The 19,432-nt window shown below is 38.1% G+C and overlaps 1 protein-coding gene across 7 annotated transcripts in view; it reads left to right on the top strand.

Annotated features, from left to right (window-relative positions):
• The first annotated feature begins 113 nt into the window (after positions 1-113).
• ARMC1 (armadillo repeat containing 1) overlaps positions 114-19,432 on the top strand; it is a 38,146-nt gene continuing 18,827 nt past the window's right edge. The window contains exons 1-4 of one of the 7 annotated variants that reach the window (XM_075141756.1): positions 843-1,008; positions 1,661-1,756; positions 3,207-3,410; positions 7,678-7,769. In XM_075141756.1, coding sequence (XP_074997857.1) covers positions 3,219-3,410; positions 7,678-7,769 — 284 coding nt within the window. In that variant the 5' untranslated portion in view covers positions 843-1,008; positions 1,661-1,756; positions 3,207-3,218. Of the gene's footprint in view, positions 224-838; positions 1,009-1,660; positions 1,757-3,206; positions 3,411-7,677; positions 7,770-19,432 lie in introns of those variants that run through there. The other 6 variants (XM_075141757.1, XM_075141761.1, XM_075141760.1 and 3 more) reach the window with 6 other exon arrangements.

The following is a 19,432-nucleotide window of genomic DNA, read 5'->3' on the forward strand; positions in this document are numbered from 1 at the left end:
TTCGAGCGTTACCCTGGAGCCTCGACGGTAACGAACGGCGCTGCCAGGCGGCTGCTGCTGGCTAACGGCGCTTCGGGGCGCGGGTGTCGGCTGCAGCGCCGCCGGTGCCTCTGTGGGTGGCGCCGGCTGCGTCCCGTTAAAACGTGCGGGAAGGGACGAGGAGCGTCGCCGCGCACGGGAGGCGGGAGGCGTTCCTGCGGGAGCGGCTGTGGCAGCAGCAGAGGTGCGCCTCGGAATCGCCGGGAGTCCAAGGGCGCGGGGTGGGCTGCCGGGGCCCCGTGCTGGGCCTGGGTTCGAGGATTATTTTAATTACCGTTCTGATTACAGCGTTAAAAGCTTTACTGGAACCTTTACTCAAACCTCAGAAGGCTCAGCTGCCATGGGTGGAGCCGAGGAACGTGAACATGAAGAACCGTTGCGACTTGGGGGCGGGGAGGGACCCAAGCCGAACGGGGTCGAGATGTGCTTACATTAAACGTCATTGTCCGGGTCCCGCGGGGGGGCTGCCCGCCCCGGCTGTCAGGCTGGGACTGTGTCTGCGTGCCGGATCGGGTGTATGTTACGCTCTATTGTTTTACAGTGGGCTTTACCTGAGCAGTAAATTGAAGTTCTGGTGGTGACCATCTATGGAAAAAGAATTATTAAAAATAAATCGAACTAAGGGGTCGCGTTGCCCCCCGTCGCTCCCTCCCACTCAGGGTCCTGGGGCCCTCTCCGAACTGCAACTCCCGGCGTGCACAGCGGCGCCGCCGCCACAGGGCGGGGCAGCCAATCGTCCCTCGGCAGGAACAAAGCGCGCCGCGAGTGGCGGAGAGGCGCGGGCGGGCCCGCGCCAATCGGGTTGCGGGATAGTGGACGGTGTTGAGGTCAGAGCGGGCCCTGGCGGATGGTGCGTCTGCGGCGGGCCCTGCTGCCGCCGCCTCCCGCTGCCCTCCGCCGGCCGTGCCGCCTCCGCGGGCGATGGGGGCGCGGGGCTGAGCTTCTCGACCGGGGACGTCTTTTGCGACGGTACGGGGCCGGAGAGGGGAACAGGCCGCGCCCGGGGGGCGGGAACGGGGGATGCTGGGGGAGGGTAGGAGGGCCGTGAGAGGGGGCGGCGAGGCCGGGTGAGGTCCCTCCTGCTGTCCCTAACCGCGTCCCGGAGCTCACGTCAGCCGGTCGCTGGAGGGTTGTGCCTCCGCCGGACGAGGGGCCCGGGAGCTGAGCCCCGAGGCCTTGTCGCAGCCGGACTGAGCGCTTAGGGAGCGCTCAGCGTGACAGCGGAGGTGCGAAGCTGTGGCGGTTCCTCTCCTGGGCCTCGGCCGCTGGGGACACAGAGCGGAAAGGGAGACGGGCAGAGAGGTCTGCGGTGCCTTTTTTAAGCTTTTGTCTCAGACCTACAAAGAGGAGAAAAGAACCAGTATCTGGTTAACTTCTCTGTTGGGCCCCCAAATTCTAGATAACTTCTTAAAACTTTAAAAACAGCTTAATTGTTTTTTCATTAAAAAATGCTGGGGGCCCTAGTTTTCATAAAATTGGTTGTTGTAGGTGATGGAGAAGGTAAGGGCTTCAGTTGTCTCCTCACTTGTGGCTGAGGAGAGAGAGGGAAGGGTCTGGGGAGGACATGAGTGTGGCCTGATGGGATAGGAGGGGGATAAAATTTGGCTTCATGCTTTTTCAGGAGATTAGAAGGAAAAAGGCAAAAGGTGATCAGGATGGAGAGAGTTGCAGGAATGATCTGGTGCTCAGGACGCAGAACTGGAAGTCAGAAACTTTGGTTAGCATCAGCTCCACAACTGACTTGATTTTTAAGTTTTGAATAAGTTCCTTTGCCAATACCTAACAAAGATTTTTTAAATTTTTTTTTTAATTTAGAGTTGTCTGCTTTGGAAATATAAATTATTGTTTATTGGTTGAGGTGCTGTATCTCCTAGTTGATCTCTTTTGGACTTGTGGTAGTCATGAAAAGTAACCTGGAAAGTAATCATTGGCATGTACTTTTCACTCCCTTTCCTGAAGGAAGGACCAGTGACTTGGAGATTAACAGCACTTTTTCTATGTGAAAATGTCAGAAATTATCATAACCAAAATGCATATTTGTGGTTCCTTGTTTTTGATGAGTATGATTAATTTGTATTGCTGAGAGGCCTGCTTTCAGTAAGAAAACAATATAATGTTTGTACAATGTTATTTGTTTGGGAAATGATGTTAAAAGAATGTGACCACTTACAAATTTAATTTGTTTTATTTTTATGCAGGGGAAAAATGAGAGAACACAAATTAACAATACATATTTACTCACACTTTTGTGCCTTAAGAAAAGTTACTTGCAGGAGTTGGTACTGGCAACACCAGTACCACAGTCAGCATTTAGTAGTTTCAGAGGGGCATAATCAGTCTTTTGAAGGAAACTAGTTTTTTGCACCAAGATGTAGCATTCTCTTTGAGTAAGCTTATGGTATTGTTGCCTGTTAAATAGTTATTCCTATTAAACAGCTCTGGTATCTGATACTCTCAAGCTAACATGTGTCTCCTTTGAAATTGATATGGTAGCTTGGACTTCGGCTGGAGCAAGGTGTGACCTGCTTTCTTTATTTTTACTGAGAGGATACTAGGGAAAAGGAAAAACAACCCCAAAACCCACCCTCTAAAACCCTTTTTGCCTTTGAATGAGTATGGCATTACACTATTTATTTGATATATAGATCCAGATTAAAACTTAATGTTCAATGTTCCTGATGCAGTGTTAATCTTTTGCTGGCTTTTCTGGTTCATTTTTGTGTAAAATTTGATTATTGCTAAAGGTACTCTGAAAATACATACTTTGATTTTACACGTGTTTATGCAAAAGGATGTTTATAGACTTCTAGGGTGCCTTGTGAGAAAACTATGGATTTCTTGGAAATATTTGTCAGTAGTGTAAAAAAACCAACACAAACATACTCCTGTAAAGGCTGACTGTTTTGAAATTATCTATAGGAAACAAATCAAAATATTATTAACCAAACCTCCCTCTTCTCTGTATAGGAAGTTCAGATTTCCAGTTTACAAATTTCAAGATCCACATCCTTATCAATTCCATCCACATTCCATGAATTCTAGTCCTTGGTTTTTTATACTTTTGTGCTTATAACAAATCAGTGCCTTTGTGCTTTTGTCTTACCTGTGTTTTAATTGATGATAAATGTTGTGGTATTAGTAATAAAGATTTTTTTCTTTTTTTCTAGCAGGTATTTTGTATGCATGGTGCAGAAAAAATGAATTCTACTATGAGTGAGGAGCCTGATGCACTATCTGTAGTTAACCAACTCCGAGATCTAGCAGCTGACCCATTGAACAGACGGGCCATTGTTCAGGATCAAGGATGCCTGCCAGGTCTTATTCTGTTTTTGGACCATCCCAACCCTCCAGTTGTTCATTCAGCTTTACTAGTAAGTATTCTGGAGGTAAATTCGTATCTCAGTAGGACATTTTGTAACTTTGTTAATATGTATTTAAACAAGTAAAAATGTAAAAAATAAAACCTGGTTTTACGTTATGTTGATAGTCATTATACGTCTTTTTTTAAAAACATGTATTTCTAAAATTGCTTAACAATGACACATTATTCCAGGGGAATTTATGGTTTTTTTGGAAGAGATTAATTTACTTCACATTTTTTCCCTATATACAGCTATTTCACTTTTTGTGTGGAGGGAGGTAAGCACCCTTAAATCTCTTTCTTTAGATGAAGTCATGGAGCTTGGTAAATATACACAGTGATTCGACATTCATATTGTAAAAAAAACCAAAAAAACCCCAAAAAACCCAAAACACAAAACAATGAACCAAACAAAAAAGCCCATAGGATAATTTAGGTTAGAAACGACTTACAGAGGTGATGTAGTCCAATCCCATGCTCAAATGAAGCGTACTTGGATCACGGCTCAGGGTTGTGTCCGCTTGATTCTTGAACACCTTGAAGGATGGAGATTCCATAATCTTTCTGGCACCCTGTTCCAGCATTTGACCACCCTCATGGTATTAAAAACAAACAAACACAGCAACCCTCCCAAAAAACCGACCCAAACTCTATTAATATCTAGTACAACTTGTTCCAGCTTTTGTCTGTTTCTTCTTGTTCTAAATCATAAATGCTAAAGTCCTGTTTTCTCATCCTGAATCTAAATACTAACTTAAAAAAGTGTATTTCTTGCTTAGAAACAGGACAAATGAAAGTCAAGATTTTGTTAAAAGTCTAGTTCAATTCTTCCAGTAAGATTTTAAGTTACTAAAATTTATGTGGTGCTCTTTTTTCCATTTTGAATTCTAAACAATGTGAAACTAAAGAATAAAGAGCTCTGGCTTTTACATACAAGTATATGTTATTCTTTGTACCACTAAGATGTATCTGTACCATAATTCTGTATTTTTCATTTGTTTGACTTTCGTAGTGGGTATTAGTGGACTTCTTGGAATTGCTTCAGTGTCTCTGATACTCTTCTGGGTTCAGGGAATGAGGTCCCATAATCCAAGAGACCTGTGTCCTGCTAAATGGTTTTTAGGTTAGCCTTGCCATAGCATTTGCCAGACTAGAATGTTCTTCACTGGAAGAAATTAGAGTTGAGTTTACAGTTCCTGGGAATATGTTGCATTGGTTTTCTTTCCAGTGCAGTTTCCTTAGGTTGTGGTCTTAACAGAGGATCTTGTTTGGGTGTCTCACTCTTTTTCCTTGCTTTGCTCCTTTGGGCTGCGTATTCTCACTGTCTGCATGAGATTCGGTAATCAGTCTGTGATCATGTTACAAAAACTAACTCTACATAAAAAGGACTGACTTTGTCGGACTGAAGAGGGCTAATCCAGTTTGCAGTGTGGTTCCACAGCCCCAGATATTATTCAAGTTGTGTTGTAAGAACATCTCATTGGGTGGGAATGGGAAACAGCTGTGTTGTTACATTTAGTGATAACCTACAGTTAGAGTGGATTAAGAATCAGGATTTAGAGGAGACCATGCTATATCCCAGGACCCTGGCTGCAGTCAGAAATGAATCAGCTTACTGTGAAAACATGTTTTTGTCTGCTACTCAGACTCCTTGTGTTAATGAGTTTTTGAACCTCTTAGGTTCTGTAGCTTTTAATATCTTTGCTGGTGACTTCTTAGTCTTCATTTTTGATATTTTTCCATTCTGAAAGGTCTTTTTGGTTTGGTTTGGTTTTTCTAGCCATCCCATTGGTCAAAAAGGTGCTTCCATTTGAATGAGAATCATTGAATGAAATGATTTTTCCATTAAGTTTGTACCTAATAAAAGGATGTACAGCACTGTAAATTTCTTATTGTATTTTTCTGCAAAATATACATAGCTGAAATTATAAATAATCTGTATGAATCATAACAGTTCCCTATTTAACTTTTTTGATATGTAGTAGAATCTTTCAGGGAGTGTGTTTTCTTCCCCATGTGCAGTTTCAGTTCAGTCCTTTCTTCTATCTGATCAAGAAGTGGTACATTTTTCTATAGTTTTCTCTAGTTTTAATTCCAGGAATTCTTCACAGTACACTTCAAATGCTAAAAGTTTTGAGTGTTTTAAATAAAAAAACCCAGAAGTAACCCAGGCAATACTGCTTTTTCTTTTCCTCTTAAATTTGGACTAAAAATTTCAAAAATATGACTCTGAAGTTAAGAAACTACATTAAAATTTCACTTATAAAACATCAAAGGTGTCTTTTGTTATTGACAAAAATACAAGTGTATTTGAATATTCATGTATGGAGATAGTCCTATTGATTATGATGAAATTACTTGTGAGCTTAAAGCTAACGCAGATTAAGTGTTTTGCTGAACAGAGGCTGAGCCAAAGTCTTTAATAGTGATCTTCCTTATGCCTTCAGTAGACTGCGATTTAATAAGCATAAATGATCTCACTTCTTTGTAGGTGCAGACCTTTGCATCTCCTGTGGGGGGCAGGGGGAATAGGACTCCCTAGTGTTGAAAAGTCAGGTCACTTAAGTTGTTCTGATAACTTTGTCTTTGGTTTTATTTTAGTGGAAGTTACATTTGTGTGTAAAGAGTGTGTAATGGATGGAAAAGAGACTGCCTACATTTTGACTCAAATAATTAGCTGTTAAGAGAATGGGTTTTTCTTTGTCCAACAACTTCACATCCTTACTAAATTGCCTGAACAGAGACTAATAAAAATGAGAAACTTTTTCCACCAACAGGGATACATTTCTTAACATGAAAGTTGGTTGTTCAGAGCTATCATTCAGGTATTTCCCCATAGTTGAAAAGTAAGAAAATAAATGCATATACAACATTTATAAACTGCAGTTATTGATACTGATCCACATTAGGAAATAGCAAAAATCACATTTAGAGTTTTTATCATGCCAGACAGCAGCCAGACTTTCTCAAAACGCAATAAAATGGTCTTGAATTTTACCTAATACGTGCTGAAGATGATTTAGAAAAAACCCCAGATAATTAGTTCTCTATCTCTAAAGGGATTAAGGAGCATGTTATTTTTAAAGCAGCTGTTGAGCAGCATAGTTATTATACGACTATATTTAAAGAATTGGTGTACTTCTAAACCTCGCTGTCACAAACCCCATTTTATAAACCATTGTATTTGTATATTGCAGGATTTTGCAAGTACAGTTCTTGTACCTACATCAATAAAACACTGATTAAAGCGAAATGCACAGTACACCTTTGGAGGTTCCTTCTAAGAAAACTTTGTCTGTCAGCACTAACAATAGAGAGGCATCTCATGAAAAGAAGGACTGACATTTTAACTGGAAGAGTATTGTGTTAGGAGGATCATGCAAATATACAGTTGCTGACTGGGGTCAGCGATGTGAAGCTGAGCAAAGAGTCTACCTTGAAAGTCAAATAAACAAAACCTTGGGCAACAAATAAGTGTAAATTCCCGGTTCAGCTAACAACAACCTAAGCAGCTTGCTGCTGCTTGTATTCTTATTCCTGCATGGAGTGATGAAGGATGCAATTAGTCTTCAGAAGCTTATCAATGTGGTAGACCTCTGTCCGTGGACAGTAGAATCTTGCTGGGAATGAGTTTTCTAGTACTGAGGGAGCCCACAGAATTGATGGAAATTATACTAGAAGCATAGTATATAAAAATTACTTTAGATCTCAGATCACATAAATGTTTGTTGGAAGGGACTTCTGGAAATCATTCACTTCAGCTTCCTGCTTGAATTGGGACTGTCACCAACACTCAATCAGGTCAGTTGTAGCTTTGTCTCGTTGATTCTGCAGTCCCACTAGGTCATCTGTTCCAGTGTTCAACTACCTTCATAGCGAAAAAACGTTTTGTAATATCTGATTTGAACTTCTCAAGCTGCAATTTGTGGCTGTTCCCCCTTGTTACATTGTCTGCTGCTGTAGATGAAAGTTTGGCTTAATCATCTTTGTAAAGGCTTTTCGAGTAGTTGTAGACAGCTGTTAGATTTGTCCCTTAGACTCTCTTAGCCGGTATAAACAAATCCAGTCTCTCAACCTTTTCTCATAGATTAGATATGCTGTGCTTTCTGTGTATTTGTAAGAATAAAACAATTTTTTTAATGTTCACACTAGGTGATAATACTCCTTATCTTCTTACTAGAACTCCCATTGTGAATATTTTGCAGATGTACGCTAATAAAAATGAATGATAATGTACTGGACATATTGCTGATTTGCTGTGATCCTCTTTCCTTTAGGCTCTCCGCTATTTGGCAGAGTGCCGTGCCAACAGAGAAAAGATGAAAAGTGAATTGGGTATGATGCTCAGCTTACAGAATGTAATACAAAAGTAAGTTTATGATGGGTTGTTGTATCCAAAGACAGTGTAAATGTAACATTCTGATGCATTAGTATAGTGAATTTTTAATACTGTATCCTTCCTTGTTGAAGTTATGTGGCTGCAAGCAATTAATGGTTTTTGTTTTACAGTATAGCAAAGTAATTAGACTATAGCCTACAAGAAATACTCATTTGAAAGTCATTTGCCAAACAACAGATTTCATGCTCCTGTTACAGATAACTAACTTTGTCTCTTCTCTTTAGGTTCTTTTGCAATCCTTCTCATCATTGTAAAAAGGTGCCTTGCACTAGTGCATTTAATGAAATTGGTTGGCATCTGCCACATTTATTCTTTGAATCCCACCTTTGGGAAGGGAAATTGTATATGTGATGTATTTGTTTCAATGTATTTTTGAAGGTATGTATCTGCAGTTCTGTGTTGAGGAAACATCTTGCAGGTGGAGTAGAAGTTAGTGAGGTTTGTAGTGTTCACTAATTTCATTGCAGAATGTGTCAACTGGGTTATGTCTCTTAACAAAATCCAACAGTCGCAAATTTTAAGATTGCTAACTGTTGAGTCTTGTATACTGGAAGATGTGTGGGTATATGCACATTGGAGAAGATGCAGATGTGCATTTACCAATAGAAATTAATATGATGAGTTAAGATGAATCATTATTAGCAAAAAAAACCCCAACCTCCTTCAAAGATTAGCCTGTCATAGCAAAAATTAATTTGCCATTAAGTTATCAAAAGGTGATTATTTTACACACAGTTTGATAGTGCTGTGGACTTTTCAGATGTGAGGGACTGTTCCATCAGGGAGGAGAAAAGTCATATTGCTGCACTGAGATGTGTCCTATGTGAATGTAAAACAATTATTTAGAAAAGGATGAAACACAAGTAAAATTGTGTATTAAAGATTTAAGTAGAAAGCTTTTGAATCTTTAATATGTTAGTTGAATCTCTAATGTGTCACTTGTGGTATAAGTTACAAGTTTTCTTTTAGAAAAAACACAAGTCTAGACTTTGCTAGTTCCTTCATCCCATAGCCCCTCCAGTTTTTGGTGGTGTACCTTTTGTTGTTGTATCTCTCTCTCTCTCTGACACTGCTTATCTAAAGGTGTGAACCTGAAGAATTGGAGGGGAAATTCTGGCCTGTTCACAAGTCTTATGTGATATGTGATCTAAGAAAGATTAAAACTGTTTAAGTACTTCATTAATTCTGCTGAAACTACCAATATTATGTATTGGCATGAAATTCAGCATTATGCCTAAATATCATCTTGTTATTCACCAGTTACCCAAAACACAAGGATTTAAAACAAATGTCTTAAATAGGATGACGAACTGAATGACTAGAATTCAGGAGAGAATAGTTCTCAATTTTTTTGAATAATGTAATAATTATAACTTTTTAAAATGATAGGTGTTTTTAATAGGAGGTATGGGGAAAAAATGGAATTAAGTCTTACGGTATTCACCTTTTTTAAGGACAAGCATAATTAAGGTAAAATATACAGAAGTCTTTGCTTGCTACTTTTATAATAACAGTAACTGAAATGTTTAGGTAATAATAGAAGCATGTATTTCAGAACTTACTTTTAGTATAGATTACATGTCCATTTGGAGCACAGAGACATCCTTAAGTTGTTGAAAGGGGAATGATAGTTCATTATCAGTCTCTGCAGCTTACAAATACTACTCGGGAAACAGTCATAATTAAAACTTTTGTTTAAAGAATTTTATGGAAATCTCTTCGACAACATTTTTTTCTACGTTTCAATTTTAAGGACCGAAAGAGTGTGAAGTTCAGAAACAAGCAGAAAAGGAGAGGGAAGTCAGTAAAAACTGGAAATCTTGTAGGTGTTCTTTTTTTCTAGAAAGCTCTTTGGCAAGAGTAAGAACATACATTTGATTTGTATGCTTGTAACATTTGGAAAGTGTGATATCATGAAAATTTAAATACATAGCATCTTCAAACACAAGACTTTGTCATGTGCTTGTCAGGATTTTAGGTTTTAATGTTGACAGGAAATGCTGAAGCTAAGTTTTGTATTGCCTGCAGAAATATGGAGAAAGATGGTAGAAAAGTGCTGGGAAGATAGATGTGGAATTATTTTTGTCACAAAAAACCCAATGGTTTGGGGTTGTGTTTTTTTGTTAGAAAGTCTGTAGAAGAGAAAACAAGGTTTCTACCTTCTTCAGATTTGCTTTACAAAATGCAGATCCTAGCTTTTAATGTGATTTCAGTTTACCAGAAGATATTGTAGTCCTTTGAACTGAAACTAAGCATTACTAAACGCAGTAATAAATGCTTTGGTCTTAATGACTTCATGCTGTGCGTTCCAGTGTACTTTCCAGAATCTGCGTATCTAGCTCATCTCTCTATCTAACCTAAAATCTTTTGATTATTTCCACAATTTAATTTGGGGTTTAGATTTTTTTTTTTGGTGATGTGTTATAAAAATGCAAACAAGTCGTACGAAGAGATATGAACTTCTGTCAGTATTCTGCTTTTCCAGTTACTGCACAGTTCTTTCAAGTGAGACAGAACCCAGCATCTTCTGGACCAGAAGTTGTAGTCACTGGCTTTTTGCTCTTGACAGGTTAAGCACATCCTGTGGTCTCAATCTTTCCCTTTCATCAAGGATTTTGTAACTCTCACTGTTCACTTTCATTGACTTCTCACTTAACTAAATAGTATCGAGTGGCTTTCCCTGTTCAGTACTGAATCGTGACAAACTGTATTCTGCCACTGATAAGGCTGCGTTACATCTTTTCAAGCAATGAAATGGAGCTGCTCGTGTGCACAGAGGCAAGTCGCGAACTGAATATTTGTCATATTTCAGACTTAAGTTGATGTTCAGCAGCACTGAACTGACACTGTGCTTAGGAAGTCAAGAGTTTGTTTAGAATTCCAGTTCTCCTTTGCTTTCAGTTATGTAAATCCTGAAATTTGGGGGCTTTTCTCATCATGTGAGTCTCTTCTTATAAGCCTTGAAGGTCTCTGTCTCTAATACAAGGTCAGGTGGGGAACTTCTTGTAGTAACCTGCCTACAGCTAACCAGTCTAACAGATCTTTAAATGGTTGATGCCATGGAAAATAGTTGGAGTTGGCTTGCTACTTGTGATTTCTTGTAATAGTACATGGGAGCCTCAGGCACAGGCCAAAATCCTTTTATTGCAAGTAATATGCAACCAATGGAAGAAGAATATAGCACTTGTTTAAACTCGTTATCGTGAAGGTAAGGTTATATTTCCTTCATAAAACTACTGAGGATGAGAGTTGAAATTGAGTGCCACCTGTTTATCCAATGATAAGCAGTAAATTACACTCTGTACTGCATCATGCAAAATGGGTAGGAAATATTTGAGAGACATCCAAGTTTAACTTTGAGGTACCTTCATGTCTCATTTCATGACTTATCAGTCCCCTAGTATTACCTGATCAGCTTTTTGGTATTTGCTTATAATAAGCATTATAGCTCATTTGTGAAGATCATTTTGCTGCTTAAAATGAATGTTCAACTGACTCCTTAGTTGATACTACATTTTACCTAAGGAACAAAGGATAGGTTTTAGGTTCACTGTGACAGTGATTTTCAAGGTGTATGAACACTATTTTTTTCTAGCAGAAGAATAACAGATTTTAGATGTAGAGACTGGAGCTTATAGGCTCTAGAGCAGAAATACGAAATGTCAGCTCTGAGGAGTACAGAATAAAAATTTGAAGGCAGTGAGATAGTTATATATTTAGGATTTTTTTTTCAGACTGAACTTGATTTGGAACACGTATGACTTTCTGAGATACTTCATATGAAAGGCTTTATACACTTCCACATTTTCTAAGACATATGAGAAGCTGTTCAAGTTTCATGGAATACTTCAGAACTTTCAAAAATAAAAATTTCTGTTGCTGGTTTTTTCCTTAGCAGGGGAGATTTCTTTTTTGTTCATCCACTTCTGCTTATTTTTAAGTGAAGCTTGATGCATCTTTCCATGTTACAAGCTAGGAGTAGTAACTGTGTTGGAGAGAAATAAGACCGTTAAAATCCCTACCTGCAGATTTCCAAACTTTTCTTTTTTTATGGTTGATACTGCTTTACTGCTATCACAAAAATGTTTCACTCACTTGCCAGGTGACTTAATACCTGTACGTGTATGTGTAGATGTGTTTGTGTAAATAGGTAAAAAGGAGAGGAGAAATTGAGGCTCATTGGTGTTTCATTGTATTCCAGCAGTCATCAGCATTTATTTAATATTGAAAACTGGTTTAGTTGCTGGCTTTATGAATTGTACGGAGGACTTAAGATGTCCGTATGGACTTTAAAAAATGTTATTAGCAGCTTCTAGAATTAAAATTAATTAGGATTTATAGCCTATGAGGAAATATACTAATTTGTGTTCAGAGTGAAAGTGACTTTTGATGGACAGTAAAGGTCAAAGTTCATAATTTTTCGTAATCTTTATGAGCAGCATAATGGTACTGTTTAAATATAACTAGCATATATTAAAAAAAAAACAACTGATGAAGAGTCAATATACTAAATAGCTCTTATTATGGAACGGCAAATTACTGAGAGTAAAATTCCAATTACTTAGCTAAAAGAGCTTTTCAAGATAGTCTTCCTTTGCCAGGGTGTCAGATTTAACAAGCTGAACTAAATCCAGTGCATTAATCAGCTCTTCCAATTTATTACTTGCCTAAGAAGATTAGGGCAATTAATATGTGTTTAATTAGAGTCCCTTGCAGATCTGGTAAAATACATGCAGTCTATAATTGCTGACTTCTTACTCAATTTTAATTTTTGGTAGTCTTAATTACCTATACTTTTTGAAAATTTAATTATTTGTTGAAACCAGCAAAGTTTAAATTTATCATGTCTGACAAAAAAAAAGCCAAGTATTTCAGGTAGCATTTGCTGAAATTAAAATAGTAGGGATGTAGCATCACAATAGTTTTATCATTTTTGTTGTGTGACATACTTCTTTTCCTTTGTGAGAAAAGAGGAATGGTTGGGGAAAGACAGGGCAAAGGCCATGTACTAGCAAGAAAGCAAACTATGTATTTAAAGGGATATCTGATGGGAACAAGAGTAATACACAGATCTCTCTGTCTATTCCACGTTAACTTCCCTGGCCTGGCCTTTCCTTTCCTGTTATTTGCCCAAGCCTGCTTGTTTTAACCACTTTGTAACATTTTGTCTATTAGAAGGTTAAGTGCTTCTAGAAAATTACACTGTTGGTCGCTGGTGCATCTCTTTGGGTTGTAGGGCTCCAGTCTATTCAGTGCTGTAGCAATTCCTTGTTAATAATAGATTCATTGATAATAATAGGTCACAGCAGGAACATGTCTGCAGGCTGTTTGATTCAGCATTGTTAAGCAAAGTGGCTTAATATCCCCCTCCCCCACCCCTAAGTTTCTTTAAAGAATGTTTTTATTGTATATTTTGTTAATCTTACAAGTTTCAGAAATAGGTTGGTTTTTGAAGTTATTTTTGAAAAAGCATCCTCTGCCAAAAATACCCCAATGAAATATTAGGAAATGTAGGAAACATCAGTATGTCCTCTTTAAATATACCATGTTATTTGTTCCAAGTGGCTGAATGCTCCTTTTGTCTGTCAGACAGCTTCCTGGTATTTGGAGGAGATTATATATAGGAAGGAGTGGAGGGGCGGGAGAAGAGTATGGGTTCAATGCTGTGGGCTACTTAGATCGCTAAGACATGTATTCAGTAAAAGTTCTTGCTCTTTTTGCTTGTGGGTCATGGCAAACTAACAAGAGTTCAGACTTTCTCACAGTTCATCAATTTTTAAAAAAAATGTTTCAAGACCTTTTTTTGTATTCCTGTAGTATATTTAGTGTTATGAAGGACATAGGAAGTCATGATCTCAACACAGATGTGGGCACAGGGACAAATGGTAACAATAAATAAAACACAAAAAGCATTAAGTAATGAAATGGTGTAAAATCCTAGTTGTATAGTATTGGTGTTAACCTGGACTTTAGTCATGATGTAATGGGCTTTCTGGGAGAATCTTATGGTTTCTGTGAGATAAGAAAATAAGGTTTAAAGGTTTGGGGAGATGGATGTCATTTGTAAGAATAGTCCAAGACTTGACTGCCAACAATTCAGATGTAACTAGTAATTTAAATGTTGAAATATTACTGTGGATTTATATTTTGCAGGGGTTAATAGAAATTAGCAGTCATGTAAATAACTGTTCTAAAGGTTTATTATGAGAGGTGCAATTTAGGATGAGCTTATTGTTTTTGTGTGTGTAGAATTGGTCACTGAGAAAAATATGAAAGTGTGACCAAATGGAAGGGTCTGCCCTGTGCCCTACAAGATGTACTCGATGTTCTCTCAATGTACTTTTGATGTTCTGTTGGGTTTGGGGTTGGTGTTTTTTTTTTTTTCATCTCGGGACCTCTCTGTTGTCAAAGAGGTGTTACAAAGTCATTGTTTCTTCTTGTGCGCTTCTTATTTGCTTAGTGACCTCTGTACGATCAGTACAGTTTAGATGGTTGTCAACCTCTAGATTTGGCTTTTGTGTTTGTATTATTTTTTTCATTCTGTCATGTGTGTGTAACTCCTATTATAATGTTTTTGACTGTAGTCAGGAATACAGTTTGGTTTCACTTCTTGCTCTCCAAGCTACTACTTTTACCTTATAACATTCCACTTGGTATCTGGCATCTGTATCAGGACTGTTGGTTGTGCGGCTTTTCATCATCTGGTGTCTGTCTCAATTTAATTCAGGTACTATACATCCATGGACTTTTTGGTGTACCAGTTCAATACAATACTAGTTCAATAGACTAGCTTTTAGTATACTAGTTCAATACACTTGCACGCTCAATGAAACAGCGGACTAGCTACTTTTGTTACTGGTTTCTGTGCAGCAGTTGGAGTTAATGCACAGCTTTCTTGGTATGTCTCTGACGCTACAGTTCTTGCATTTCAACAGTTTCTCTCATCCCTTTTCTTTGATAGAAATGTTTCATTTTCTTGGTATTTAGTGAATTCCGAGTTAACTAGTTGACAAATAGTGAGGTAACAAAGGAAGTAATCATTAATGCAGTGTTTTTAATGGGTCATTTATGTAATGTAAGATTTAGAGACTACCTGTAAGTTCTTCAAAATCGTGGCCTTCAGCTGGTTTACAATGACTGGCTTAAGAATATGATAACAAGTAGTGCAAGCTTCATGGCCTGTTACCTAACCATCGAAGTGCCTAAGTTCTACAGTGGTGGCTTATGTACAATATCTGAAAAGCCACATGTTACCAAATTATAGGTTCCTAAACCTGGAAGAGAATTTTCAGTACCTGTTACTGAGTGAATAGGCATTATTCTGGTGTTGCTTTTTTTTGGCAGAGAGAGAGAGCAACAATCATAATTGCTTTGAGTGCTTTGTATTTAAATGTGAAGAAATCAGTTGGGAACTTAGAAAATGAAGCAGTAGCTTTTCATTATAGGCAAGAAATGTTGTGATGAATATTGCAGAATTAAAAAAAAACACTTTGAAACTGAAAAAAAGTGTGTGAAGTATAAAATAACTTTGATAAAAATGCGTATATTTGAAAGTCTTTTGTGCTCAATGTCTTAGCCAGTTTCTTCTTTATTTAGAAACTGGCTGAAGCAGGGAGTTAAGTATTTTGGAAAGCAGTACAAGCTTAAGGTGGTTTTACTTCCTATTTTTTTCTTGCAGACTTTATATTAAAACAAATATGAGACTCTGAGAAACATTATGATTTTGAATATTGTCCTGGTTTCGGCTGGGATAGAGTTAATTTTCTTCCTAGTAGCTGGTATAGTGCTGTGTTTTGGATTTAGGATGAGAATAATGTTGATAACACACTGATGTTTTAGTTGTTGCTGAGCAGTGCTTACACTAAGTCAGGGACTTTTCAGCTTCTCACACTGCCCTGCCAGTGAGGAGGCTGGAGATGCACAAGAAGCCGGGAGGGGACACAGCCAGGACAGCTGACCTGGTCAAAGGGATATTGCATACCATATGATGTCATGCTGAACAAAAAACTGAGGGAGTTGGTTAGGGAGGTGTAGCTGCTGCTCAGGAACTGGCTGGACATCGGTGAGCAGGTGGTGAGCAGTTGCATTGTGCATCACTTGTTTTGTATGTTCTTTTATCGTTATTATTATTTTCCCTTCCTTTTCTGTCCTATTAAATTGTCTGTATCTCAACCCGTGAGTTTTCCTTTTTTTCCGATTCTCTCCCCCATCCCCCTGAGGGGGGAGTGAGCAAACGGCTGTGTGGTGTTTAGCTACTTGCCTGGTTAAACCACGACAAATATAAAAAATGGCATGGTTTACAGAGTGTGGCACAATGTTCTGATATATTAAAAAGGATAGAATCTGAATTGGCATTTAACTAATTGCTGACTCTATGATAGGAAAAAAAAATACTATCAATCTGAACTCAGTGCCTGACATGGCATGCCGAAAGGCAGCTGTCTTCCCTTCTTGTGGTGGGGTTCTGTACTGAGGTAGGAGGGAAAAGATTTTAAGTGGATTGGCAGAAGAGTCAGGAATAGTAATGGCAACACAGGGTGCCTTTAACACTTAATAAACCTTGTCATCAGCTGGTGTTGAAAGCATTTTAAAAATACAGTATCCTTCACTGGTTACTATTGAGTTTACCAGAAAAAATGCTGGGGTACGTTCTTTGATATGCTGACTTTTTCTGACAGCTTACTAAAATAAAGAGCAAAGAAGGCTTAAGATGCTTTGAAATAAAAGTAGCAAGTTGTGTTGTGAAGTATTTAATACTTAGTGCAGGTGCAGATTGACAGTATTGTAGGCTGGAGTGATTTATCGGTGAAAAGGGAGTTGATAGATACTTAGCACTGTGAGGTTTCTCATCTTTTCTTGCCAGTATCGTGTGCTTTTGGGTTACAGTGAGCTTGTCCACAGATGATGCTTGTCCCTGGTTTTTGACCTTCATGCCAAGTGTCCCCAAAAAATTGCAGATTTTTTTTCCATTAAACCATTAGTGTCTGAATTACCCTCCCCCGGCCCGAATGCTCTTCAAGCAAGAAATATACTAAGGTGCTGTGTGATTAGAACTTACATATTTTCACATGGGTATTAAAGGCAATAAGTGCCACAAAGGGAAATTCCTCAAAAAATATTAATGATGAAACAGTCTTCATTAGCAGTTTTTGAATGGAGGTGGTGTTTCAAAAGAAAGGGAATTTTACTCCAGAACAACTAATGCAAAATGAATATGTTATGAATTAGATTTCTATTCTATTCAGGAATGTGTTTTTATACTCAGTTGTTTTGCTGTACATATTACAATATCTTTTTCTGCAAGATTTCCATTGATTTTTGCAGATAGGAAATCCTATGTAATGACTTGGAACAAATCAAAATTGTTAGCGCATTCTGTAATTACACAATACATTATCAAATTCACACAAAATTTTTTTTTTAAACCTTGGTGCATGCTTCAACCTATTTTGTATGACTGCTGTCCCTTTCGCTAGCAGTGAAGCTGCTAATACTGGCTTGCTTTAAAAAAAATAGATCTATTGCCAAAAAATAAGTAGTTCAAGAGTATGAAAACAAGATGTTTAAATAGCTGTTGCTTTCAAAGTTGCCTACTTCAAGTCTCTGCTGAATAGATCAGTATTAACTATACTAGCAAATGAATCAAATACAAAGCTTACATACAGATAAGCCTACATAGACTAAACCTGCATTTTTTTGCTCTGGTGCAGTTTGGTGCTCTAGTTTAATTCTTATTATTCACACAGGTTTAGTTTAGGGAAGCCTTTATCTGTAAGTTTTTTTTCTACTTTCTCCAGTAGATTTCAGGGAAATAATCAGATGAAGCTTACTTCTCAAAATTAAAATAAATTGTGGGGTTTTTTTGAAGATATAAAAGGATTTTCCAGATAATGATATATTATCATCATGAATTATTAAATGATATACTTAATGCTATTAACAGGCTGATAATACAAGCAGTGGCTTCCTTCAAGATGTTCCTAAAATGCTTCAGTACAGAACCTAATTCCGGCACTACCAATATTTCTACCTGGTCACTACAGCATTATTACTGGGAAGGATTGCCTTTTTAATGGCAGTATTTGATATCTTCCACTGGAAAGGACTGGAGAGGGTTGTTACCCTTAAGATTTTTTTTTTTTTAACCCCGATGCAATTTGTTGAAGCCATATAATAAACATGATTTCTGTCATATAAATGCATTAAATGATTACTGTTCATTAGCAGGCAAGATGTTGGAACTAGCTACTGTGAAATTCAACATGGAGTTTTTGTCTGTTATGTAGACTCTTGTCTAGCAAATGCTACTCTGAAGCCTTTTGAGTTTAGTTGAGTAACAGGCCTTGATTTTTTTTTTTTTTTTTTAAATGGAGAATATGTCCATATGGTAGATACCAAGCTGTGGAAGATCAAAAGTTGATCTTCCATTTCGCATATAAATAGCAAGAGTTAAACAAAATTGGATGAATAGCTGGGTTAAACATATGGCGTATGTTCAAATCTGTTATCCCATTCTTGAAAGTTCGTTCTCATGATCAGAGGACAATAGAATGAATCAGGGAAATGTTCTAAGTATGGGTAATTACTCAGTTTGCTAAATGTTTAATATTATATCACAGTCACTGATTTTACAGCAGTTAATGGTACTGTACTGTGATTTTACTCAGACTACTCTGACAAGAGGGAACAACTTACTTGATACTTTACATCCTTCATATTCTCAGTTCCTTATTTCCTACATATGTTACATGTTTACAACTTACATTTAATATTCAGGCTTTTTTGTTTTTCAGCAGTCTTCAGAACATCCCAGCATTTACATGGAGTTTCTCTAAATTTCCAGGGTCAGTAGGCATATGACTTGAATTGAGCTGGAAGTGGCACTGGGAAATCCAATCCTCACTTCTAATTTCAGTGAGGTATCTCTGGTTTAGTACAAAATCAACTTCAAGACATCAGGTTTCCTCGTTCTGTTCCAAACTTTTCTTAGTTTAGTGTCTCCTGGTCACATTGTCACAGCTAGTGGTGTGAATAGAGTCTGGAAGACTTGCCAAGTGGCAGGCATCTTGCGGGTCTAGAAAGCATTCTAGGAAAGTCTGTCTGACCTTGCGTTGTTTCCATGGTGCGACAGCCTTGGAGTAAATAAAGGTGACATGTAGCTAGCACGTGGCTGATACAGTTGGAGTGCAGTCACATAACACAACTGCACTTAGGCTATACATAGGTTCATCGAGCAGTCTGGCTGCTTGGGTTTTGGATTTGGAGATTCATAGTGCTGCCGGTCAGTGTGTCACTTCAAACTTGCCCAGCCCTACAAATTCCATTGTTTTTACTGTTCTATGCCTATGAATTATTTTTCCTATTGTTAACCCACAACTATGCTTGATATGTTGTTGTTCGCCAACATAAGGATCCTGCTGTCTACCTTCTTGAGGATTTTGACTTCTTTCTTTTAAGAAAGCAGGTGGTAATCCTTTTTGTCAGCTGCGTATAATGTTATCTGGCCTTTACTGGGTGTTTTGGGGCTAGAGGGAACCGAGGTGTACTGTAATGGGTAGCATGGTAATAGCACCATACTGGGACTGTGAGAAAGTGTGCGCTGAAGTAATGCTCTTTTTCAGGTTGTTTTCAGA

Source organism: Calonectris borealis, chromosome 2, assembly GCF_964195595.1.
Source record: "Calonectris borealis chromosome 2, bCalBor7.hap1.2, whole genome shotgun sequence".
In the NCBI taxonomy this organism is placed as follows: Eukaryota; Metazoa; Chordata; class Aves; order Procellariiformes; family Procellariidae; genus Calonectris; species Calonectris borealis.